A 26,391-nucleotide genomic window follows, 5' to 3' on the forward strand; every position below is an offset into this window, starting at 1 on the left:
GCACTCATCGCTCACCTGCCCTCCTCCCACTTAGAGGCGGGCTTGCTCAGGGACCTCCGCCCAGTCCCCAGAGGGCCGCCCCACCTGTGCCCCCCCCCCCCCACTGATGGCCCAGGGCTGGCGCTCCGGCCCTTCTGCAGGTGGAGAACATCCCCTTGGACACCCACCGTCTGCCAAACTCAACGGGCGACCACAGGAACTGTCCTCTCCCCCTGGGGTTCTCCACTGGCAGGGCCCATCCTCCACCGTAGCGCCCAAGCCAAAACCAAGGCCACCGCCCCCTCGCTCCCTCTTCCTCTCGCCCCATCTGACCTCCGCCCAGGCCCTGGGAATCCCCTTCCACCAGAGCTGTGGACTCTGTCCCCTCTTTCCACTCTCACGGCCACTACTGAATTCGGAGACTCTAGAGCCTCACTGGGACCCCTGAGCCAGCCCCCACACCCTCTCCCCCGACCACGTGGGGCTGGGGGGCCCCTCTGCCTGCATTCTCCTCTTCCCCTGCCCTCACCTCCACCTCCACCCCCACTCCTCTGAACGAGCCCCATGTGGCCTTCGAACCTCTGCCTGAGCCCTCCCTGACCGCCACCCCACCCTCCCGGGCGGCTGCCACCCCCGCTCCTCTGAGCTCCCTCCCAACCCCGTGTGACCTCGGTCGGTGCTCCTCACGCACACCTGCCGGGGCCAGTCTGCTTCTCTGCTGCACCACTGAACTCGAAGCAACTTTCCTGCATCAACTTGTTTTCTTGCCATTGCATTGCCGGCAACAATCACACGCCTGGTACGTGGACAGCCGATACTCAACGCTTCTGCGGATCAACGACGGACCCACGGCAGGGCTGCAAAAACATCCCCTAACCACACATGCCACACACACACACAGACACACACTCACACGCCCCCCCGGACTCTGAGGAGCTTCTCTGACCTTACAAAGAAAAGCTAAGCCCCTCTGACACAAGATCTCCTTGCTCGCCATCCCCTCCTGTCCCAGAATCCTGAGAGGGATACTGTTCCTCTTCCCAACTCCACGTTTAGCAGGAGGATCCGTGTCTGTTTGGGCCCCTCAGTTCCCCACAGGCCCTCACAGCACCTGCCGCGTGCAATGACACTCACGCCAGGCAGGCTGACTCGGCGAAAGGCGGGTGAAGAGTTCAGCGGACGTGCAGTCATACATGTGAAGAAACCAGCTCACATGCCCTCGTTTATAATTAGCACTGCACTAACATTCCAGAGTACCTACTCGAAATTGCCCAAGAACTAATTAAATCTCAGAACACTCTAGAGAGTAAGGCGTTATCAGCCACGTTAATAAAAAGCTCAGAACAGTCGTCAGAATAGCGGACTGGTGAGGGATTATATTCCGGGGCTCTGGCACCAGTTCACTCCGCACTCTGCTACGACAGCAGTTTAGGACACTTACTAGCCCACACTAATTCCACGGGACCTGCTGAATGTGCATCACTCCTGCTTCTGCGCTTCCCCTCAGGCTTTCTCGCATCTTCCCGGCTGCCTTGCTCTGGAGGAAAGGCAGGCAAGCGCCGGCTCCTAGCAGTGGCCCCACGGAGGGCCAGCCACGAGGAGAAGCACGTGAAGGACATGTGACCCCAGGTCTCGCTACACGACCGCACCTGCAGGCTCGTGCTGGAAGCACAGTAGAGGAAATGCCTATCTCCCTCCCCTCCTCTCCGCACACATAAATGCCCAGTCATCCTCCAACGTGGCGCTCACGGCCCCCTCCTCAGGAAGCCCTCCGGGATGTGGTCCCTCTGCATGTGCTCGGCCCCTCCCTCCACCATCGTCTGTGATCTATTCACCTCTCTGTCCTCCTTTTCAGACACTCAGCTGCTCAAAGGAAGAGACCCCTCTTACTCAACCCTGATCCCCAAAGTCTGGCCTGGTACCAAACAACTGCACAAGCCCAGGCCTCAGGAGGGAAAAACAGACAAGAGCATCTTGCTGCCGCAGGGTCTCAGCCCTCTGCTTTAGCCCAGCACCAGGCCCGGCAGGAAGTCTGGCCACTCACCCCGTTCTTAGCAATCGGGGGGTTCCCAGGAGACACCGAGCTCCTCTTCAAATGGGGGTCACAAGGCACAGCAGCTCCCTGTCTTGGGGAAAAGCAGGAGTCAACAGGAAAGCCCACACGCCACGCCTCCATCACCCCCTCTCAAGTCCGTCCACGCCAGGACGCGGCAGGCAGCCCACCGCGCTCCAGACAGCAGGACACGCGGGGCTGTGCCCTCCACCCGGACACGGGAGACCCGGCTCCCTCGGCGCAGTTGCTGGCAGCCAGCTCGGCCCAGGAGGCCGCAAAGACGCCAAAAAGCAAGTCTTCCTGCCAAAGTCCCGGCCTAACGTCCTGCTTAGGTGGGATTTTGTCTGTCCCTCCTCCACCTCTCCTCCCGCAGCATGAAAACGCAAGGAAACACAGCAAGTCAGGAGGAGGGAGAGCGGGATGCACAGCACCAGCTCCGCTGCTGACTCATGTCTCACACTTGGAGACTTAATTCCCACAGGACGGGAGGTCGGAACGCAAGTGACTCTGGGCCGGAACAGGGCAGTAAGTCAGAGGACCGGCATCCCAGAGGACAGCTTGGTCCAAGTGACCAGAGCTTGAGCTCAGAAGTCTAAGCGATTCAGGTGATGACCAGCGGGCCTTGCACAGCTCCCTCCATATGGAAGAGCCTCTTTCTCTTCGTCTGCGGGGAGATGGCTGCCCCACCCTGGCGTCCATTGAGGGGGGGGGGGTGGTGTTCAGAACAGATGCTCAGGGCCCTGGCAGCTGGCGCTGCAAGAGGAGGCATCTCCGTGGAGCCCAGCTACGGGCCAGTGGGCATCACGGTCCTGCTGACCTGGGCCTGGGATGCTACAGACTGTGGAAGTTCTGGATTAGCTCGCCTCTGGAAATCCTGTGAGCATGTAAACACACATCTGTAGAATTTGGCAGCCTGACCCACACTCACTTCTGGGGCCCAAGAGAGCTACCATGGGCTCCCGGCTACAGGTCCCATGCTTTCTTCCTCCCCCAAAAAACTCTGATCACAAGCCCATTATCACCCATCTAGACTTCAAGTATCAGAAGTTACCAGAGTAATGAAGGCCGCACTCGGGCATGTTCACTGGGCTGCTGTTCAGCAGGTGTGGCCCCGAAGGGCGAGAGCTGGCTGGCGCAGGGGGTGGAGGGGGCTCCCGAGGAAGAGAACGGTGCCTGCCCTAAAGGAGCCAGGGGACAAGTAGGCACAAGCGTGCAGAGCAGTGGCCCAGATGCAGCATCAAGTCTCAGGGCAGTGGGAGACCCCACCTCGCAGGGGCAGGGAGGCCACAGGAGGATGCCCGACGGGAAAGCACCAGGTCACCTTTGCGCTGGACACTGCACTGTGAATGGGCGGGGCTGGGGGGCCAGTGGAGAAGGGAGCCACTGATCCAAAGGCTGCGGCTAACAGTTCCTGGGAGGTCCCACTGGCACCTGGCTCCAAAGATCCAGAACAGCCCTTGGATCAGAAGGGAAGGGAACCCCAGACCCACAGGGGCAGATATGGGGTCTGTGCCTGTGCCTGCCCCCATCTTCTCCCTGCATCCCCCACCTCCCCTCAAGCCCAGCTTCTCTCCAGGCTGCCTCTAGTTTTATGACTGTAAACATAGTGCTTTATTTTGTTTGTTAACAGCACATTTCTCCAGTGAAAGACAGACAGACAGACAAAGAGAAAGCTAGACCTGAGGCAAGGAGGAAAGTCAGGAAGGAGACTCTGGGCCCCAGGGTGGCTCAGGGAGGATGTGGGGAGCACAAAAGCCAGCAGGGCTGGATGACAGTGTGGTCTGGGGTGAGGTCAGAGAGGAATTAAGGGTGGCTCAGGTGTCTAGTCCATGTGACTGGGAAGCACCAGCAACTGAGAGGTAACTTTCACAGGCAATCATCAAATACAGGTGCAAAAATGAGAGATGTAAAGAACAGAGTGCAGAAATGACCATCAGCAGGTGCACCGGCCAGGCAGCCAGCAGTGTGTGCCGAGGCCTCATCCAGGTCGGCTGGCCCAGACCACGCAGAAACACACATGGGAGTTAGAAGAAGTAACTTTGTGTTTCCCACTCGTTAGGCACTTTATAGTTCCAGTTCGAACTCTACAGGATCCGTGCATTTACTGAGCACGCCTTCTGTACCAGGCACTGTTCTAAACACAGAGGCAGAACAACGAAATGACACACCCACATGAAATACACTGTAACACGGTCTTGCATATGCCAAATCCATAAAGAAGCAGAGTTTGGCTCTAGATTTTGGCAGAGAAAGACCAGTTATGATGGATTCCATGCCCTGTGCAGCACCAGGCCCTGGGGACAGCCTGGGACCCGGTCAGCTATCAGCATGTGGGGACACACACACATGACCTTCCTAACATGAGGAGACACGTGTGTCGTGGGGCAAGCAGCCTGAGCCGCTGGGAGGCAGAGGTCAAGGACAAGGACAAGCGTGTGAGCCAGCCTGCGATGGCGGCAATGCGGCCAGGAGCTGCAGGAGAGCGTGTCTGCCGGCACGCCCACATGAGAGGGCTCCGGCGTCCCAGGGAAGAGACGGGCGTGCAAAGGCCAAGGGCTGTGCGAGCGCCCAGGGGCCGGGGGCCAGTGTGGCTACCCCAAGGGCGGAGGGAACAACGTACAAGAGACCAAGCGTGCAGGGTACTGGGGCCGCTGGAAGTCTGTGACAGTCACAGATGGCGACAGGGAGGGGCCGGGGTGGGGGCAGCTCTCAGACTGCACGTAAACAACCAGCACGTCCGTGGGGCTCAGACTGTCCGAGAAGAGTGGCGGGCGAGCTGGCCCGTCCTTGGGACACGTGTGCACAGCGTGCCCTCGGCCCCAGCAGCAGGAAGAGCCAGAGCGCACGCACCCAAGGCAAGCCTGGAACAGTCCGCTGAAATCCGGGGAGGAAATGGCAGAATTCCTCTTCCCCCTTCTTACCGCATCCTCGTGAATCCCATGTTGTATGATGTCTGTAAACATGTTCCTACAGCAAGCGTGTATTTGAGCCAGAACGCTGGGCTCCCATCCCAGGCCCACCCCTCACGCCGAGTAACCCGGGGAGGGTGCTCACCACGGTTCCAGAGCTGTGAAACAGGGCAGAAACAGGAACCACCTCAGCGGGTTTTTAATGAAGAGGAAATCAGTTAACATTTCTAAGACAGAACAGTGATGGGCCTATAGTAAGGACACTGTAGATGGCTTTTAAGTTTTAAAAACACAACTTACTGGTAAAAAATGAGTATTTACCAGGAACGTGTATGCGATCATGTACACATGAACACAGAGGATGACGGGAGCAGGGGGCAGGCCAGAGCCGTGACAAGAGTCTGTGCAAGCAATGAGGGGGCCTGACCCGTACGAAAAGCCGCCGGACGGAGGGAAGGATCGGAGAGATATTTCACAGGAAAAGTCGACTGACCGTGGTAAATGGCCTATGTGAGAGGTGACATCTGGATGGTGGGGCCAGTCACCAAGTCGGAATATGGGGCGCCATTTCTAAGGAGCTAGGCAGTGAGCTCGGCACCGAGCCCGCTGCAGGGCTCAGGCTGCCTGTGGGTCACCCAAACCGATCTGGAGCTGGGGAGGGGGGCAAGGAGGGCCTCTGCAGGTCACAGAGCCCAGCTGGGGGGTGAGTCCATGGAAGCAGATGGGAGCCCACGCAGCAGTCACTAGTGACCATCATCAAACATCTCCTGTTCTCCCCCACCCCGGGCCCCTTCTGGCCCCTTGATGTCGCTGGGGCCGGGACATCCGTTCTGGCCCATGCAACGCACAGGTAGAAATGACAGGTGTCACATGAGGCCATCCCAGGCTCTCCTCCTCTCCCTCCTGTACAGTGACCAGCCATGGGCAGGGGGGCAGCTGCTCTTTCCATCCGGGACCCCGAGCGCACAGAACCCCTAAGGACCTGCAGCAGGTATGGAGTCCGAAGGAGAATTCGACCTTGCTTCTGTGAGGGGCTGCAGTCTGGGAGAGGCCCGCTGTAAGGGTGTGGCCTGGCCTCCAGGACGAGGACAGACTTGAGGACAGTGACAGGCAGTGACGTGATGACAGAAAGAACAGAAGCTCACCAAGTAGGCAGGGCAAGAGCAGCTGGAGGGGAGGGGGGCGTTGGGAGCACAGGGTGTCACTGGGACGGACGATTAACAGTGCCAGGACACACACACGCACTTCCCAGCGCGCTGAAGGACACGACCTCCAGGCTTCCAGTCACCGGTCGGGTGCACGCGTGAAGCCAGGTGTGCAGGCCGTGAAAGGAACCAGCCGGTGCCATTATGCAGCTTTCCATGGAGGAAAATGTTCTATTCCAGAGGCTGACACTGCCCCCCCACCCCCCCTTGCCACCTGCAAATTTTCAAACAGAACTCAGCCAAGCCCGTTTTCAACCAGAGCAGCCATCCCCAAGGCAGCCGTTCTGCAAACACAAATGCAGGAGAAGGCACTTGAAGTATTGTTGTTAAAAACCTAAGATCTTAAAATAAACGCCCTGTCTTCTCTGGGCCAGATGTAACCAGAGTAAGAGCCCATTTCTGCAACTCTCCTTGCCAAAAATGACCCCAGAAATAACAAGCTTAGAGAGGTTCAGAAGTCACTTTTACAAAGTTGACATATTGATTTCTGTAGGCCGCAAACTGCTTTTCAAAAACACCAGCTGTTCCACATAATGGCATAAAAAAAATCTCTTTTCCAGGTTTCTTTTACTATTCAAATGCAGAATAAAATAAACAAACGTTGAATATTTTAACTCACTGTGTTTCAGGGTAGGGAAGGGCTCATTTTGTTTTCCTGCCATTGTTTTAACAAGCTAAAGAGTCAAGGTCAATGGTTTGAAATGTCACTAAACTGCTCTTTGCAGACCGTGTATTAGAACAACTATGCGAGAATTTTCCAAATTGTAATGCCGTGCTTGGCAAACCAGGAAACAAGCAGGTGGAGCCATCGCAAGGACAGCAGCCACAGGGCAGCTGGGCATCACTGCCGCACGTTTCAGAGGCTTCAACGGGGCCGGAAAGGGGAAAACCCCCAGAACTTCTACCTTTCCATTTGGTATTTGTTAAATCAAAGTCCTTTCAGGTCATTCAAAGCAATGGAACACGAGGCCGTTTCTCTAGGGCTTATTACTGGCACCGGCTGATGATCTCGTGAGGAAGGACAGCTCAAGTCCGACACTGAAGGTGCCGTCACGGAGCAGAGGGTGCACAGCCCGACCACGCGGGGTGGAGCCTTCCGCTCTCGTGAGGGTAGAGGGGAAGCTCACTGAGGGACACTGAAAGGAATAAAATCTGCATCCGCAGAGAAGAAATGAGGCCTGTTTTAAGACACGGCCGTGGGACAGCACGCTGGCAGGCGGGTGGGGTCAGGTGTGGGAGGGCACCCCAGCCCTCCCACGGAGAGGCCCGGGACTCTGCCTGACCATCACCACCTCTGATGGAAGATTCTCAAAATGGCCACATTTCAGAGCTGGAGGACAGATCTGGGGCTGCTGGGCTGGGGGTGCAGTGACACGTCTCCCAGCGGGACACGGGACACGGACCCACACACGCCATCTCACTGTCCGCGTCCCCATTCTGTTGCACGTGTGTGGCTACACTCGGTACAACCCTGAGGGGAAACGGGGTCAAGGGCACGAGACTTCTCTATACGATCTTGGTTGCTTCCTATAAATCCATAACTATTTTCAAAATATGAAGTTTTACTTTTGCAAGTATTTCTCAGACTTTGCGCCAGACCTTTATCATTTCCTCTGTGGACCCTACAATGTGAAATAGTTTATCTACCAAACTGCACTTATTAAACATAATTCTTTTGCCCATGCTTACTGATCAAATACATAACTGTCTTACTTTAAACTTTTACAAAACTACAATTTCAGGATGGATCAAAGACACAGGTAATCAATACAACCATACAAATAACAGAGGACTTGAGAGAAGCACATGTTTTATTACTTTGGGGAAGAGGTGAGTGTTCTAAGCAATGAAGAAAAGGGCAAGGAATCTAAAAGCAACACTGGACAGTGGTGACAACACAGACATTTAAACTCCAGCCCAGTGGGAAAGACAACAAAGGGCGGCCTCAGACGGAAAGCCGACGATGAACGTGGAAAATACTCTCAGCACATGCTGAAGCCCCAAGGTGGAGCGCGTCTAGGGCACAGAGGAGGAAGACCCCAAGTGACGTGCAAAACACAAATCCCAGACCAGAGGGTCTGCTCCTGACAACACAGATGCTAATTAGAGGGATTAAAGGAAATCACGGGCATGAGGGATTGGCAAGGACGAGGACCAACCGAGCGCAGGTAAAGAGGACAAGATGGGGAGGAGGACAAGGCCCGGAGTCAGGAATAACTGACATGACAGCCGCCGCGTCCAGGCAGCTGCACAACACGCATACCTGACAAAGCGTAAACTGCGCGCTGATTGGCCCAGCAATTACATAACTGGTATCTGTCTGAGATAATAATAGCATAAGTGCAAATAATAAAATCAACAGGCATGCTCAAGACCACTCGGCTGGGGACTGTTGTCATTTAAGTAGCTTCACCCCAGGTGCAGAGCCCAGTGGGGGGCTTGAACTTGAACTCATGACCCTGAGATCCAGACTTGGACTGAGATCAAAAATCAGTCAGATGCTGAGGGCACCTGAGTGGCTCAGTCAGTTAAGGGTCCCCCTCATGATTTTGGCTCAGGTCTTGATCTCAGGGTCATGAGTTCGAGTCCTGTGTCGGGCTCTGCGCTGACAGCACGGAGCCTGCGTGGGATCCTCTCTCTCCCTCTCTCTCTGGCCCTTCCCCACTACAACTCTCTCTCAGAATAAATAGACATTAAAAAAAAAAGTTGGACGCTTAACTGACTCAGGTGTCCTCCAAGTAGTGTTTAGGTTTTGTTTTGTTTTGTTTTTAATCATGGAGAAAAATGAAAAACAAACGAGTGTCAATCAACAGGAAACTGATGAAGGAAAATGTATGGCCCATGCATACGATGAAATGTCGAGTGTCCTTTAAAAGTGACAAAAACCTGCAGTTACTGACTGTTTTGGGTCCGGAAGCATACGCAGCTGCCACACTGTGGTGGGTGCGGGTGCGGAACCCAGACCAACCACACACAGGCTGTGTGATCTCAGCAAACTCCTGAACCTCTCTGTGCCTCAGTATCCTCTTCTACAACATGAGAGTAACCATAGTGTGTACTTCTTACAGTTGCTACGAGATGACAGGAACTAACAGCTGTAAATACAGAGTATTCAGAAAGCTCTAGACAGCAGCTTGTTAGATAAAAAAATATTGACATGAAAAATTTATCAACTACGTTAGTGAATGAAAAAAGATCACAGAGCATGATGTATGACCCCATCTCTAAAAAACACATGTGTACACAGAACAGAGGAGACTCTGGCCCCTCTTTCTTCTACGGTGTATAGTCAATACACGCGCAGTGAAATTCTGGATTATTGTTACTTTGAGCACTTTCTGCATCGCTTCAGGTATTTAAAAAGAAAAAACAGGTACCGTCAGATACTTCTGGAATCTGAATAGGTGTGAGTTTTTGAGGGGGGGAATTTGGCAACATGTAAGTCCTGACCCAGCAGTTACACTTCTAGGAATTTGTCCTATGAAAGTAACAACGTAGGTCCACAAATACACAGGTACCCCCCTCACACACACACACGGAAGTATTTATGAAAGCAATTATTTACAACAGCAGCAGATTGGCAATGACCTAGATTTCATCAGCGGAGAACAATACGACACAGAAAAATACTGCTGTGGAGCTCCACGGAAAGAGGGCCTTCAGGGCCCAGGAGAGGACTTCGCCCCTTACTCTGAAGGGGAGATACTGAAAACCCTTGTTTTGGGAAGAAAACCCTGAGGGCAATGCAGACACTCCCCAGATCTGACTCCCTCCTCGGGCTGCATCCAGGTCAGGTCCAGGTCTGACATCTGGAGCGAGCAGCAGGAATGTTTTGCAAAGGAGACTCCTGAGTCCCAGCTGTAACTGTACAGAAAGCCCAGGGGTCTCTCACGCAGAGGCTGGCAGGATAAATCATGTGAAGGCACAAAAACAAAACAGGGCGTCAAGAAGACAGCCCTGAATGACCCGACAGATTCAAATTCTCGGGACTCGGGCAGGTGAAAACAGGGCTGCTCAGAACACTACGGCCCCTCTCCTGAAGATGCAAGCGACGTGGGGAACGCAGATGGCACGGCCCCTCTGGAAAACGGTATGGAGGGCCCTCAAAGAGTCAGAACCAGAACCCTCCTGTGATCCAGCAATCACACTGCTGGGCGCTTACCCAGACAGTACAAAAACACGGATCCAAAGGGACACACACACCTGTGTTGACGGCGGCAGTACCCACAGTAGCCGAACTATGGAAACAGCCCAGGCATCCATCAATTGATGACTGGATAAAGAGGTGTTGCGTGTGCGTGTGTGTGTGCGTGCGTGTGCGTGTGTGCGTGTGCGCGCATACACATACGTATATATTCAACGGAATATTAGTCAGCCATAAAAGAGAATGATACCTTGCCATTTGCAACAATATGGATGGAGCTAGAGGGTATTATGCTAAGTGAAATAAATCATCCAGAGAAAGACAAATACCACCTGATTTCACTCATATGTGGAACTTAAGAAACAAAACAAGCAAAGGAAAAAAAGAGAGAGAAACAAATCCTGAAACCGACTCCTAACTACAGAGAACACACTGACGACTACCAGAGAGGGGGGGGGGGGGACGGGGGAACGGTGACGGGATTGAGGGCTGCACTTGTGATGGGCACCGCATGATGTGTGGGCGTGCCGGAGTCCCCACGCTGCATACCTGAAACTAACGTAACACCGTTAACTATACTGGGATTCAAGGAAAAGACTTAACAAACAAACGACAACATGCAACCACCATTAACCACTTGTGTGAGAAAAAGAGAGTTGGTAGGGTGTGCACAGGGTTGGGGGAAGGCGACAGCCCCATAACCCAGGGCCAGCGGTTGACAGATCCACCAGAAATCAGCATGTCAAGGGCAGCGAGGTGGATCCTAATCCTTCCTCCCTCAACCATCTCACTTCTAAAAGTATCTGTATTCGCCAAAAGGGCATCAGGCTCTGAAGCCACGGCACCCCCTGCCTACGTGTCTCCCACAGCGAGATGCGGGCACCACCACAGACAGCAGTCTTCCTGGTGCCCTATCCTGTTGAGTACTGGTCCATTATTTGCATTAGCTCGTGCAGCCTAGAAAGGGTTCACATGATGACCTGGAGGGCCATTCTTCAAAGGACAGTACTTTGATATTTTCTACAGTTTGCACAGATGCTGGCAATGAGCCTAGATGTCTGGTAAATATCAGGTGATGAGCCACTCAATTATGCCCCCGATCTGTGCTAGGGTTTTGCACACCAATGATCTTGCTTTGCTGCTGGGAGGTGTTTATAGTAAAGGGACTTGAGAACTGAGGTTCAAAGGCTAGGTTCCTTTGCTAACGGAAGCACCCTGGACAAATGATCTGATTATCTGTCAGCTATCCTGTGTAAAGCAGGCAGGAGGACAACATTAGTACTGCTCCTGCACTGCTGCCGAGCAACAGTTACAGCGAATGTCTGCTGAGCACTGTTCACAGGCGGCTACTGTTCTAAGCACTTTGTAAATCCCGCCTTATTCAATCCTCAAAGCAACCATAGGAGACGGTGCTGTGTTTTATTCCCATTTTACAGATAAGAAAACTGAGACAGAAGGAAGGTAGTGAGGCCTGGAGGAGTTCAAACCCTGGCTGCCACATTTCAAAGCCTATGTTTTAATCAGAATGCTTCTTTCCAGAATGCCTGCCACAGCCAGGCCCCCGGCCCCCCGCTGGCTCAGCAAGGCCCCCTCACAGGGGCCTCCGAGCACCCTACGGCCTGCACTTCTGCTCGTACCTCCCCGCCGTTAATGCCATAAACACCGTGACAGCAGGCTCCCTCCTAACCCCCTGTCAGAAGGTTGCCTCCCCCCACCCCCGAGGGTCCAGTCCCTGCTAACATCCGGGATGCACAACTGCTGTCCTCCCCAGGATGTCCGCCCACCGAGGGGACACCGTGTTTTACCATCTGCAGAGCCCAAAGCGCCCACTGTCGTGCCCCGTGACTCCCACTCCATGGGCACCGCCTACCGGATGCCTTCAGTTCACACATCATGGACAGTGCCAGGGATCAGTTCACCAGCAGGGACTTTTCCAGAGAGGCAAGACACGTATAAAAGCGCTCCACCTCCATGTAATGTGACCCAGGACAACGGGACGTCAGCAGGCACACGTCTCCCCAAGGAACCGGCCCGTGGGCACCGTACCTGCCTCTCCGTCCTCCTCACCCCAGTTCAGCACGATGATGCAGACGTGCTTCCTCAGCTGGCGCGGGTTGGAGAACTTTCGACGGCACTGGCCGCACTCCAAGCTGCCCGGGGCCAGGCTGCTCCCCTCCTCGGGGGCCGGCGGGCTGCCCTCGCGCGGACTGGCGGTGCTCCCTGCGGGTTCCTCCTCGGCGCTGGGCTTCTTTGTGGACCCCTTCGGCCTGCCTCTCTTCCTCTTCATGACCGAAAACTCTACCAAGGAAACAAGAGGGCACAACATCGTCACGGGAGGCGACAGTGCAGGGCACGCACTCGACTTCCAAATGTGGGAATGTGCTCAGTTTCAGGTTTGATTAAAAACAGAATGTCTGAAGCAGTTCCAGAAATTAACAGCCGCAGACAGTACCTTTAGTGCTCATGCTTTTGCATCCATGTGCTAACATAGAATCGATTTTCTAATATTCCCACCTAAAATTACGATACCATCAAAACCCGTGCACATGCCTCTTTCGTAAAGTGGGGATGATTCTGAGCTGTGACCAGCAGTCATCTGGTTCACAAGTCAGACTCCTAGTGAACCGGCAGCCCCACTGACACCCAGTTCTTCAGAACGCGCTTAAGGACTTCTTTGCAACGAATTCTCAAAGGCCCCGTTGCTTCTCACGCTCGTAATGAGCTGCACAACTGTTCCGATTATGTCAAGGCTTCCAAATTATTACAGCCCGATTGTTCTGATAAAACAGGGAAAAAATAATTACAATCTAAATCTACCAATTACAGGACTAAAGACAATAGCAACACTGCTCAAGGTTCCTAGTGACCTAGTGAGTTAGGGGGCAGGCTCAGAGCTGCTCTGGAGCAAGCTTCACGTCATTTTTCAACTTGTCTTTCTTCTTAATGAGCACGTGTTTCTAAGGCACTCATCCCCTGCAGGAAGGCAGGAAGGAAGACCGCGAGTGGGGTCAGGGAGCATCCTGCTGCTGCTTATGTGACGGCGGAACAGCGCGGTCTCAGGTGATGTCACAGGACAGGCACCCTGAGAGATGCCACGCGGGAAGCCAGCACAGTCAGGTGACACCCCGACGCCAGGCACCTGCCGCAATACAGCACCTCTGGCCGTCCTCTCCTCTGAATCTGGGCGGCAGAGGAGAGGAGGGGTCCTAGGCTCCCCCCGCACCCCGCCCCCGGGAACACGGCCATGTACGGAGCGGCGGTGTCTGCAGGGCCTCTCCCCGTGCAGGACAGCATCACCCACACTGCCCACGGCTACGCCCGTGAGGACGTGTTAAGTGCGTTGTTGTGCTCCCAGATCAGACAGGGAGAACCACGAGGGAGAGGAGGGCAGGACGGTTCTGGAGCAGAGTCTGCAGGGAACGAGCATCTTGACAACGTGGGCTCTGGACAAAGGCGCCTGCTTGGATGCGGGGTCCCCAAGAACTCGGGGAGATGGCACATGGGAACGGAAAGAGCCTGGTGGCGGGGGGTGGGGGGTGGGGGGTTCCTTGCAGGGGCAGAGCTTCTGCGGAGCAGGGCCAGGCCAGGTCGGCGGGGACCGGAGAGCCACACCAGCGGCCTCGTGGGCCAGGGCCGTGGCGCTCGCACAGTCACCGCCTTCCCGCTGTCGGGGGCGTGTTGGAGATGGGGGCCGGGGGAGCTGGAGAGGGAAAAGCACTGAACAACAGGAAGGCAAAGGCAGAGACCAGAGGAAATAAACAAACAGCAGAGGAGTGGCGGAGAGGCCAGGAGACATGCACCGCGCGCGTGTCACATCGGCTGAGCTGCGGGACCGTGTTGCAGGACGGTGACGGCCACCTGGGGCCTGAGCCCAGCCCCAAAGAGGGACTCTGCACCCTGCCACGCGGGATGGCCTGACGTTCCCCATCTGAAACGCTGTAAGAGGACGCAGGCGTGTAGAGAAGCCGTCTGGCCTACAGCCTCGGCTACTGGGGGTGACCTCCGGGCCCCGGAAGGTCCTGCCTGTTTGCCTGGCCTGACAGCGCGGCTTATGACGGGCCCTGCGACAAGTTGGATTGGCTCTGACCTCTGGAGGAACCAGAAACAGAGGTCTTCATCTGAACCTAGGGGACGAGCATGGGACTGGTGGCCAGCCCCGCAGGCAGTGGGTCACCGAGCCCCCACAAAACCTCTGGACAGTGAAAGCTGGGGTGAGCGTCCCTGGTTGGAAATACTCGGGTCCTGTCACATGTGACAGCCAGAAGAAGGCAAGGGCCTCCGAGACCCCACAGGGGGAGGAGGGTGACTGAACCCTCTAACTCCGGACTTGGTCTCTGCGTCTATCGCTTTGACTGGTTCTGACTCCTACACTTCTCATGTAAGATGGTAATCACAATATAGCGCTTTCCTGAGTTCTGTGAGTCATTCTAGCAAATTACGGGAGCTGAAAGAACCCCTGGGGTCCCCCGGATTTGTAGCTAGCTGGCTAGAGTGAGAGCGGTCCGGGGACCCCCCAGAACTTGTGGCTGGGGTCAGCAGTCTTGTGGCAACTGTACCCCTCACCTGGGGTTCGCACGCTCACTCCAGCCTCCCCTCCTCAAATACGAGTCACAACACGTGACAGTGGTCTCCATGGTACCACGGGATGCCAAGGCTCTGCTCACAGTGGTCTGTGCGTGAGGGACTTCCTGCAGGCAGAGCCCTGGGCCTGACTGCCTGTTACCCTCCCCCAGCACCTCACGTGGTATCCCCCACGGCAAGTACCCATAAATCCCGGTGGATTAAACTGGTGAGCCGTGCGTGATCTGGTTGTCACGGAGAGATGAAATCAGCCCTGAGAGCCTTGGAAAACCTCTAACATGACGGTGACAAAACTCATCTTACATCTTGCCACATCCATAATGCAGATGCTCAAGACCAATTAGTTAGCAAACGATGAAATATTCATGAGTGAACTTGGAATAACTGAAGAGCACTGGAGACGAGCAGCGGCAAACAACCAGGGATGGCCTGCAGAAGGGCTGAGGACCTGGGCCCCGCCCTGCGGAAGGGCTGGAAATCAGCGAACCGGCCTCGCCCTGTGGAAGGGCTGAGAACCCCGGCCCCGCCCTCCGGAAAGGCTAAGAACTCGGGCCCCGCCCTGCGGAAGGGCTGAGAACCCAGCTCCGCCCCGCGGAAGAGCTGAGAACCCGGGCCCCGCCCTGCGGAAGGGCTGAGAACGCGGCTCAGGCAGGCAAAATCCTGGAACCTGGCGGTTTAGACCTCGGAATGGGCTTCCTTTCCGTCCCCTTCCTCCTCCATGAGTCCCTTTGTCCAGTGTCTCTGTGGTCTGTTCCAAGGACATCTGCCCCCTGAACCCCCTCCCTGTTCCTTGTCACCTAGATCCCTTCACAAGGCCTCCAGCCTCCTGCTCGCTCCTCCTCTGCCTCCACCCCTTGTCTCACTGCTGCACCCTCGCTCTAGAACTTTCTATCGTTCACAACACAAAGACCTGGCTTTCTAAGCCCTTTCTCACTTGGCTCAACAGGCACATGCACACACAGCTGCGCTCTCTCCCAACTGCTTGGCAATGTTCTAGACCTCCCGAAATCTGCAGAGATAAACCCAGTCTCTTTTCTCGAACCTGTACTCCTCTCCCTACCTGTGCCTACCTCCTGCACCCCAGTCAGACCCCGGCCCCAATTCAGACCCTCAGGTCCTCCTCCAGGAAGCCTCCCCAGCTGGCCTCGCATCAACAGTATGAGGCACATGTGGCATGCAAGCCTCCGAACTGCGTGTGCCCCCTTCCCAGCTCTGTCACACGTCCGAGGTGGAATTCCCAGGACCCACAGGATCGCAAATAGAGCTGAAGACATAGTAGCCACTGAGTAAGTAAGTACACGTTCATCAGTTGTTTGATGACAGGAGGCCATTTCCTGTGTCCACAGTTTCCAAAAGGAAGAAAGGAGGGAGCCAACATGCATCATTTCAACCCTGTCCCAAAGCCATAATTGGGGGACAGCTTCCTCAGCCAGAGAATCCAAGGCCAAATCTAGCAAGGGACACGAAACAGCAGCCAAGGGTTTTTAAATTCAATCAGAAGACAACATGGGCACCGTGAAAAAATAGCTCCACGTTACTAAGAATCTAATAATGTGAGCCCTTTATTTGTACATCACTCAAGTGTGCAAGGCACTTTCCCAGTTATTATCTCATTTTATCCTCATAAAAGCCTTAAGAGATGGATGTAGCAAATGTAATTTCCTCAATAGGAAAAGAAAGGAGGGGCTCAAAGGCTCAAGGCACTCATGCATTTTCCAGAACCTGCCGCCGTGCTCACAGAGCAGGGTCCGGGTTTCCCGCTCCCTGGCCCGGATCTTTCCACTGAGTCATGTAGCCCTTGGGTTGGTGCTCAGAACGTTAAAGGTGCCACTGTGTGCAGTGCAGAGAACCCCAGGTGGGAGACAGGCCGCCGTGAGGTCGATCCCCCGAGCTTCCATTTCTAATATGAAAAATAAACACAAAACTGTCTATAGTCACTTATAAATAAAAGCAATTCATTAAGATGGTGAGCATAGTACTTAGAAGGTGATTGATAAACACCAGCTGCTTATTCATGCTCTGACATGGACTGTCTCCCTGAAGGAACTATTACCCTCCCAACCAGAGGGCCGTCGGATCATGTGACTCCTCAGTACCACCTGCTCTTGTTCGTTATAGCTCTTTCCCCTTGATTTCTTCATTTTAAAGTTTCTCATGCACCAAGAAAGCCAGTGGGGAATTCGGGGCATCTGCGTTTCATTGTGCTGAAGACTAGGGAAGAAGCCCTCACTCCGAAGCTCAATCATGTCTCTCCAACTCAAGAATTTGGAAAATCCTGAAACTCTTAACCACTGTTGGGCCTGACAGTCAATCTCCCTGACATTTCCTTCCAATGAGCCCAGGAAGCAACGGGAAGCCGATGAATTATTTATCAGAAATGCTGGAGTGTGAGCCTTTTAGGTTTAAGGGGAGCACGGTGTCCCCTTCACGGGACACACTGTGGCTGGCCCTGTAACACGAGGCACCAGGGAGACAAGGCACCCCGAGCATGTTCCCCGCGCATTTACCAGCAACGATGTGGAAATGTCACACAAACAACAGCAACAATGAGTGATTATTAAGCACGTGGAGCTCAGGTGCCACGCAGAGCACTTCACGTGCATTTCCCCGTCAAATGTCTGTGGGAACCACTGGTGTTATTCCCATCCTACAGAAAAAGATGCTGAGGTCCAGATCGGTAGCCAATCTGCCTCGAGGCACAGAAAACAGTAAGAGGCAGAGTGAGGCTTTAAGTCCCCCGTTTGCCTCAGAGCGCCCCACACAGCTAAGCCACGGGGTGCTCTGACTCTGGGGCCATGAGGTGCTTCGTGCCCTCACCACGTACCAAGGCATTAGGTATTAACATGTACTTGTCCCATGACCTCTTCAGAAATAATGGCGGGCATCTTATCTCCCATTGACAGATGACAAGAGCCACTTCCCCAGGCCACCACAGGGTCTCTGTAGCCATGCCCGCGGAGGGCAGGCGGGGGCCGATCCCCGGGCCATGCTCCACGAGCCGAGTGGGCTGTGTGGTCCCGGCTGCATCGGCCCTGATCGCACTTTGTCCGGGCTCACCCAGAAAGAAGGCCTGTTATGAAAAACTCACTAGCCCAGAATGAGCGCTCCTTTTCGTAATCTGCACAAAAGCATGCGTGGGCTGGCCACAGCCCTGGCTGTCACATGAAAGCTCCACAGCTGGAACAAGTCTACCCTGGATGGGTGCTCTTTACTCCCACACTGCCTACCAGAGAGCAAGGGAAGGCTCAGGGTTCAGTGGTTTCTGGAACGGCAAGCACAACACGCCTACGGACGCTCAGCACGAACTTTTTGGTGGTAGCTGTCCAGAAAAGACGTCACAGACATTTAAGTTTGATGCCAACTTCCTGTGGGAAGCTTCCTCTCACCCTCAAACTAGACTCTGTGACCCCGTCTGCAGCAGCCTGTCCTTGAGCCCAGAGAAGTGCTGCTGCACCTCACAGCCACCAGGAACAGCGGCCCCTGCGCCCTGCACCCTGCCCCGAGCACGGCACCCAGGCAGGTAACAGGTGCACGGCTACTGAAGAAAGAAGCGAAGGACGCCTGGGGGGTTCAGTTGATTAAGTGTCCGACTTCGGCTCGGGTCATGATCTCACATGAGTTTGAGCCCCACATAGGACTCAGTGCTGACAGCCTGAAGCCTGGAGCCTGCCTCAGATTCTGTGTCCCCCTCTCTCTCTGCTCCTCCTCCACTCGTGCTCTCTCTCAAAAATGAATAAACATTAAAAACAATTTTTTTAAAGCAGGATGGGAGGGAAGGAAGAGATAAGAAGAAGAGTTTCGATGAAAGGTCTGAAAGGGGGAGAAAACGGAAAAGCCCAAACAAGGCTCTCTGGGCCCCTGCGTGAGTTCCAGCTCCAGGAAGCTCACCTACCCGGCCGCCATCAGGATGAGCAAATGCACACAGGCACATGCTCACCCATCACTCTCGCCCACACACACCCACACACGTTCACAGACACAACCACACGCTCACACGCACACGTTCTCCCTCCACAAGGCAGTTTTTTCTTGGACCACATCCAGAGACTTGATTAGGAAAATGAAAGGTTCTAAAGCAGTCTACTTCCTACATGAGCAAAAAAGATTAAAAGGCTATAAGATAAACCAAAGGATTTAGGAACCTTCATGTTATAAAGGGAGACCAAAATAATAAATCAATTACTGCTCAGTTAAAGGTTTAATTAAACCATTTCAAGTATCTCTCAACTTAAAATGAATTGTGAAGGTTAAGCCTGAATAGAAATCATTAGAGAGAAACTAAGCTTCTAGAAGCCTCAAATAGTATGGACTCGCACAGAGAGAAAAAGAAAGACTTGGAGTTCTTAATTAAAGACTTTAGAAGAAATTTGCTCATATTAAGTGTCTGAGTTTAATTAAAGTCTTAAATACTTTTAAAAATTAAACTGTACAGGCAACTATTCTTCCAGTATACGTACACCAAAAAAGAGAGAGAGAAAACATGTTCAAGAAAAATTTAGGTCAGAAGTAAATTAGTTAATAAAGGAAAATAATTCTTTTTTCCTTTAAGTTTTTATTTATTGGAGGGGGCCAGTGGTGCAATGGATAACGCGTCTGACCAGGGTTCAGAAGATTCTAAGTTTTTATTTATTGATTTTGAGAGAGCAAGTGTCCACATGAAGTGGGGTAGGGGCAGAGAGAAAGAGAGAGAATCCCAAGTGGGGCTCGAACCCACAAACCGTGAGATCATGACCTGAGCCAAAACCAAGAGTCAGACGCTTAGCCAACTGAGCCACCCAGGTGCCCTGGAAAATAATTCTTAAAGTAGCTTCGTAGTAAGCTACTTTGATTATACCCAGAGCAGTATAAGAACAAGCAACTACCATCAGAGCAGCTGGGCCCAATCCCACCCTCCCACCTACTAACTAGGAAACCTTGAGTGTGTTGTTGTAACTCCTCTAGTCTCTGAGCACACATTCCTCAATTATAAAATCTGAGCATCAGCAAGGAAATGGAAGACATGTACAACACCATAAACCCGAAAAACCTAACACCACCAAAAGCAGAACATAAATTCTCCTCAGTCGTACATGGAACATTCTCCAGACCCCATGTTAGGCCATAAATCAAGTCTCATAAATGTACAATGACTGAAATCATACAAAGTATGTGGACTGAAATTAGAAATAAAAATTCATTCAAGTGAATAACAACAACAACAAAAAACCCAAATTAAAAACTACGCTGAGTACCTGAACATTTTTCCAAAGAAAACCTACAGATGGCCAACAGACACATGAAAACATGCTCAACATCGCTCATCATCAGGGAAATGCAAAGTCAAAACTACACCTCATGCCTGTCAGAATGGCTAAAATCAAAAACACAAGAAACAACAAGTGTTGGCGAGGATATGGAGAAAAAGGAACCTCGTGCACTGTTAGTAGGAAGGCAAACTGGGGCAGCCACTCTGGAAAACAGTATGGAGGCTCCTCAGAAAATTAAAAAAAAGAACTACCCTATGGTCCGCCAATTCCACTTCTAGGTACTGAAGAAAACAAAAATACTAATTTGAAAAGATACATGCATATCTACATTCACTGCAATAGCATTTACGATACCCAAGATATGGAAGCAACCTAAGTGTCTATCAATAGACAAATGCTTAAAAAAGATGCGGGGTGTGTGTGTGTGTGTGTGTGTGTGTGTGTGTACATATATATGTGTATATATGTAATATGTGTATGTATCTGTGTACACACACACACATAGACATACACACACAGACATTAGAATATTACCTAGCCATAAAAAAAAAAAGAATGAAGTCTTGCCATTCACGACACAGACAGACCGAGAGGGTATCATGCTAAGTAAATCTGAAAAAAAAGGTAAATATATGATTTCACATATATATCGATTCTAAAACACAAAAGAACAAACAGAAAAGAAAGACTCATTATTACAGAGAACAAACTGGGGGTTGCTAGAGGGAGAGGGCCGGGGAGACGGGTGAAATACAGGAAGGGGATTAAGAGGCACAGGCTTCCAGGTGTAAAATAAGTCACGGGGATGAAAAATATAACATAGAAAATATAATCAGTAATATTGTCATAACTCTGGTACAGTCACAAATAATTACAGATGTTAACTAGGGCCGCCATGGTGATCATTTCATAATGTATAAAAATATATAATCACTGTCTTCTACATCCTGCATCTAATGTAGGAATGAATCTCAATTAAATTTTAATTTAAAAAAGCAAAGACAGAAAGAAATTTGCAAAACTCAAAAATACGTAGGAATTAAACGGCACCCTACATAACCAACAGGTCAAAGAGGAGATCATAAGGGAAATTAGGAAATGCACTGAGATGCTCCGAAGGAAAACACAACATACGCGCCCTCGAGGGACAGGGCACAGTGGTCTTCACAGGCAGGTTAGAGCTGTCAGTGCCTATGTGAAATACACAAAGATCTCAAATCAGTGGTCCTGCTCTTCCAGATCCAGAAACCAGAGAAAAGAGAAGCAAACCAAATGCATAGCAAACAGGAGAATAAAAAATAAAATACAAGTGTAAAGAGATTAAGAAGAAAAACAAAAGATAAAATTTTAAAAACTGACGAACTTTTAGCTAAACTCACCAAGAAAAGAGAGGGAAGACTCAAATAGCTAAAATGAAGAATGAAAGATGGAATATTACTATTAACCGTACCAAAAAAAAAGGTTTTTTTTAAAATTCTAAAGGAATACAATGAACAATTAATTACATGCCAACAAATCAGATAACTTTGATGAAATGGAAATTTTCCTAGAAAGACACAAACTACTGAAAAGAATTCAAGAAGAACAAAATATTGGGACACCTATCACAATCAAAAAACTCAATCAGTAATCAAAAATCTTCCCACCAACAATGAAAAGCCCAGAACTAAAGGGCTTCACTGGTAAATTCTATCAAGCATTTCAGAAGAACTGACACTCAAGCTGCAAAAATCTTCAAAAAAACAACCCAACAAACAAAACAAAAACAAAGAGAGAAGGGAACACTTCCCAGCTCATTCTGTGAGGCCAGAAACTATTTTGATTCCAAAACCAAAGACATCAGAAGAGAAATGATCCTACTGTTATCTCTGCATCTAAACATAAGTCTCTTCATCAAAATACTAGCAAACCAACTCCAGCAGCATATTAAAAAGGACCATGCAGTATCACCAAGTGGGATGGATCCCAGGAAGTGACTCCGGGTATGAAAACCCATCCACGTAAATCACCACGTTAATAGAATGAAGGGGGAAAAAAAAACACCCACACATGGTCATCCCCACAGAGTGACGGACCACGACTGCAGAACAGGTGAGCAGGGGACACAGGCCTGGGGGGCGGGCTATCAGGGAGACGAACAGAAGAGGGACCCCTAGGAAGAGGGGTGCCCGGGATGGCCTCCCGAGCAGACAGCCATCTCTCTCAGTAACATCAGTAATGAGGGCAAGGCTGGTGGAAGTCAGCACGCGCATATGTCATAAAACAGTGACACACAGAGTTCCAGAAGACCTATCTGCTCTCTTATCGTTTGTTCATTATTTATAAATGAAATGAAAAATTCAAATTCTTTTACCTCATTCACATTTCATTTTAGTAGGAAGAAAATCTTAATAAGCAAAGTTGAATAAAAATAGAATTAAGGGTTTGTAACAAGCTTTCTCAAAGTTATTGACACATTAACCCACGTGACTTCTATCTGCCATATGAATTTACAAAAGAGTTTATCCCTTCTTCTGAGTCTACACATGTTCAACCCCAGAGACAGGCATAGCAACATCATTCCAAGTTCCTGATTAAACCTTTGGTTCCATCCATCTATGAAGCCATACTCTTTGGAAAGCCAAAGCATCTTTTTATTTTTTAAAGTTTATTTATTTTTGAGAGAGAGAGAATGGCAGAGACAGAGAGGGAGAGAGAATCCCAAGCAGGCCCCAGGCTCAGTGCAGAGCCCAACGCAGGGCTCCAATTCATGACGCCTGAGACCATGACCTGAGCCGAAATCAAGAGTCAGACACTCAACTGACTGAGGCACCGAGGCGCCCCAGGCCAAGAAGGCATCCAAACTGCTAAACAGGAAGGCAGCGTGGGGAATGTGGAAGTGATCAGGGGTCCTCCAGTGGGGTCTGGGCAGATGAGTCTTACTCACTCCCAGGCTGGGTGGCAGAGGGAGGCAAGGCTGAACTGTGAAGGCCTTGGCATTAGGCAGATTCTTTTGTTTTTTCAGCATTACTAACGCATGAATGACAGACAAAAATTGCATATACTTGGATTATACATACAATATGCTTTTTTGAAGGTGTGCCAGATGATTTAATGTACGTATACACTGAAATGTTCACCGCAATCAACGATAGTATCCATTTTCCTCTTTTGATGAAAACACTTAAGATCTACTCGTCAGCAAACTTCCCGTATGTAATATAGTACTGTTCACTATCATCCCCATGGAGCACATCAGATGGCCAGGACTTACTCATCTCAAAATCTGTACCCTCTAGACTGCCATCTCCCATCCCCAACTGCCCATAGCCACCACTCTACTCTCTTGTTCTCTGGTTCTATGAATTCAGCTCTTCTCGATTCCACATATATGCGAGATCATACAGTATTTATCTTTCTGGGACTGGCCTATTTCACTTAGGATAGTGTCTTCCACATTCGTCCATGTTGCAAAGGCAGGATTTTCTACTTGTTTAAGGCTGGATAATATTCCTGTGTGTGTGTGTGTGTGTGTGTGTTTCTCTATCCATTCATCTGTTGACAGTCCATTGTGAATAACGCTGGAATGAACACAGGGGTGTGGATATCTCCTCCAGATCCTTCATTTCTTCTGGATGTACTTCCAGGAGTGAGATTGCTGGATCATATGGTAATTCTACCTTCGCTTTTTTGAGGAACCTCCCAAGTATTTTCCATAGTGGCTACACCAGTTCACATTCCCACAGACAGGACACACGGTTCTCTTTGCTCCCCATCCTCACCAGCACCTGCTGCCTTCCTGGGGACAGCCGTTCCCAGGGCCGTGAGGTGGTGTCTCGCTGTGGCTTTGACCTGCACTTCCCGGGTGGGCAGTGACGCTGAGCATCTTTTCATGCACCTGTTGGTCGTCTGTATGCTTCTTTGGGCGAATGTCTGTTCAGGTCTTTTGCCCGTTTTTAATCAGGCTACTGGGTACATTCCTAATGACAAAATAACCTCCCTGCTCGTCCACAAAGCAAAGAGAATCAAGCGTGCACTGTCGGCTGAGATGTGATCAGCTGTGGCGTCCCACCTCAGTCCTGCTTTCTCAAAGTGGGGAGAGCCCCCGAGGCCAGTGACCGGGCCGAGACACCATGGACACACCTCTGCGGGCTGCTGGGGAGGAGGACACAAATCCTCCTGCTCCTGCTCATCCGCCATCGCTGGTCTCAGGCACTGGACTCCCTCGGTTTCATCTTCCGCCACTAACAAGGACGAGCAGAACTTCTAACTTCTCAGCGACTTATTCCTCTGTCAGGCGTATTTCTCTGAGCTCCCTGGGAGCAGCCAGAGGGACTCATTAACCAAAACATTTTTTGTCTGGAGTCTCTCCTTGTTAACAACGCCAGACAGATGATCAATAAGCCGCCCTATTTAGAAATGCCAGCCTGAATATCCCCAGGAAAGAGCAATTGGTTATCTGTGTGGCTAATGAATCCAGTGACGGAACACTGATGGCCACGGACGGCACTTCTGCACAGGAGACCGGCTGTTGCCGCTCATCATGTGATGGTGGTTTTGTGGGGGCTTTACTCCCCGCTTTGTCTGCAGCTCCTCCTCCTGGATCACACACGGTCTCTGTCTGTGGGGACCTAATTACGGGGCCTAGATGGTTCCTCTAATCCATCCACCTGCCGTATCTGACGCCATTCAGTGGGAGACATCTGGACGCCGCAGACAAGATGGATCTCGCTTCCCACGCCGACTGTGAGCCCGACGGAGTCTGTGCGGATCAAAGCTCTGCAGCTGGGATCTTGTTCCAGGTCTACACGCTCAGCCCAGAAATGTGGGGTCTCAGATCACATCTTCTTGTACATTAATCACGTGTTGTCACAGCATCCCTTTATTGTCTCCTGTGCCAGGCGTCATCCAAGGGGACACGGGCACAGCCTCTGACTCAACCCTTAGCGCCCAGCCCGTGACAGGCATGTTTATCTTCATTTGTCAGGTGAGCACGGTGAGGCTCGGCTGACAGCAAACGCATGGTTTGTTTATCATGCTTTCATTCACTCAATCCTTCCTTCCTTCATTCCTTCCTTCCTTCCTTCCTTCCTTCCTTCCTTCCTTCCTTCCTCCCTCCCTCCCTCCCTCCCTCCTTCCTTCCTTCCTTCCTTCCTTCCTTCCTTCCTTCCTTCCGTCTTCCTTGTGGAGCCAGGCCCTGACGGTGAAGTCAAAAGCACAGGGGCGCCTGGGTGGCTCAGTCGGTCAAGCATCCGACTTCAGCTCAGGTCATGATCTCACGGTTTGTGGATTCGAGCCCCATATCGGGCTCTGTGCTGACCGCCCAAATTCTGAAGCCTGCTTCAAATTCTGTGACTCCTTCTCCCTCTCTCTGTCCCTCCCCTGCTCACATGCTCCCTCTCTCTCTCTCTCTCTCTCAAAAATAAATAAACATTAAAAATTTTTTTTTAAAAAGCACAATCTTATTTTGAACAGACCCACAACTGGACAATCGTTAACTGTTGGAGATGTGACCTTTCTGGGTTCCTATGCCCAGCAAACAGAAACCCAGCACCGAAGCACGGGCGGGCAGATCACCACCATCGTCACCAGCAGGCACCTCCGGGGCCGTGGCCCCCTCACCCACCCCCGGGCCCCTTACCATCTCCGCTTTTGCGTGGGTTGGCGGGTTCGGGAGCGCTCAGAGGCCGGAGGGGGACGATGATCTCGTCCGCATTAACCCCTTCCTCCGCGTGCTTCTCAGAGACGTGGGAGAGCAGCTCCGACTGACTGGGCGAGAAAAGGTTACAGCACTTGCACATGAAGATGGCCGTGGTCTCTGCGAAGGGGGAAGAAAGCAAACCGTGTTACGTCATCTGAGCGAAAACAATGATCACTTCCAGTCCCCAAAGGAAGACCCTGAATGCTGCCCTTCGAGCAATGGCCAGCCTCCAACTGATTGTGTCCCTCTTGGGGATACTTTGCCAAGCACACTTCTAACTTCAGGGGGCCTCAGTTGCCAGAAAATTCTTTCTCCAGAAATTCAAAACCATTGCCCTTCCAGATAGTGTCTGATACAGACCCCGGTCACCCAAACCCGACAGCCCGGATTCTGGCATCGACACGGCAACGTGAAAGAGCAAAGCCCAGCCTTCAGATGAGCGCACCGCACGGACAGCCACGAGATGCTCGGGCGCGGCTCCCTCCGATTAGCTGCAAGGAGAAACTGATCACAGGAGCGTTTCCCTAGATCTAAACACCTTCCCCCGGCTGGCGCGGGAACTGGGAGCAAGAAGAATAGGAATCTCTTGATTTT

The 26,391-nt window shown here is 51.8% G+C and overlaps 1 protein-coding gene across 2 annotated transcripts in view; it reads right to left on the minus strand.

Moving 5' to 3' along the window:
- The window catches only part of ZFAT (zinc finger and AT-hook domain containing), a 179,126-nt gene that overhangs the window by 124,505 nt on the left and 28,230 nt on the right, over positions 1 to 26,391 (minus strand). For both annotated transcript variants that reach the window (XM_029923577.1, XM_029923578.1), the window contains exons 2-3: positions 25,738 to 25,914; positions 12,337 to 12,588 (exon numbers count right to left, since the gene is read on the minus strand). In XM_029923577.1, coding sequence (XP_029779437.1) covers positions 12,337 to 12,588; positions 25,738 to 25,914 — 429 coding nt within the window. The remainder of the gene's footprint in view (positions 1 to 12,336; positions 12,589 to 25,737; positions 25,915 to 26,391) is intronic.

Source organism: Suricata suricatta, chromosome 15, assembly GCF_006229205.1.
Source record: "Suricata suricatta isolate VVHF042 chromosome 15, meerkat_22Aug2017_6uvM2_HiC, whole genome shotgun sequence".
In the NCBI taxonomy this organism is placed as follows: domain Eukaryota; kingdom Metazoa; phylum Chordata; class Mammalia; order Carnivora; family Herpestidae; genus Suricata; species Suricata suricatta.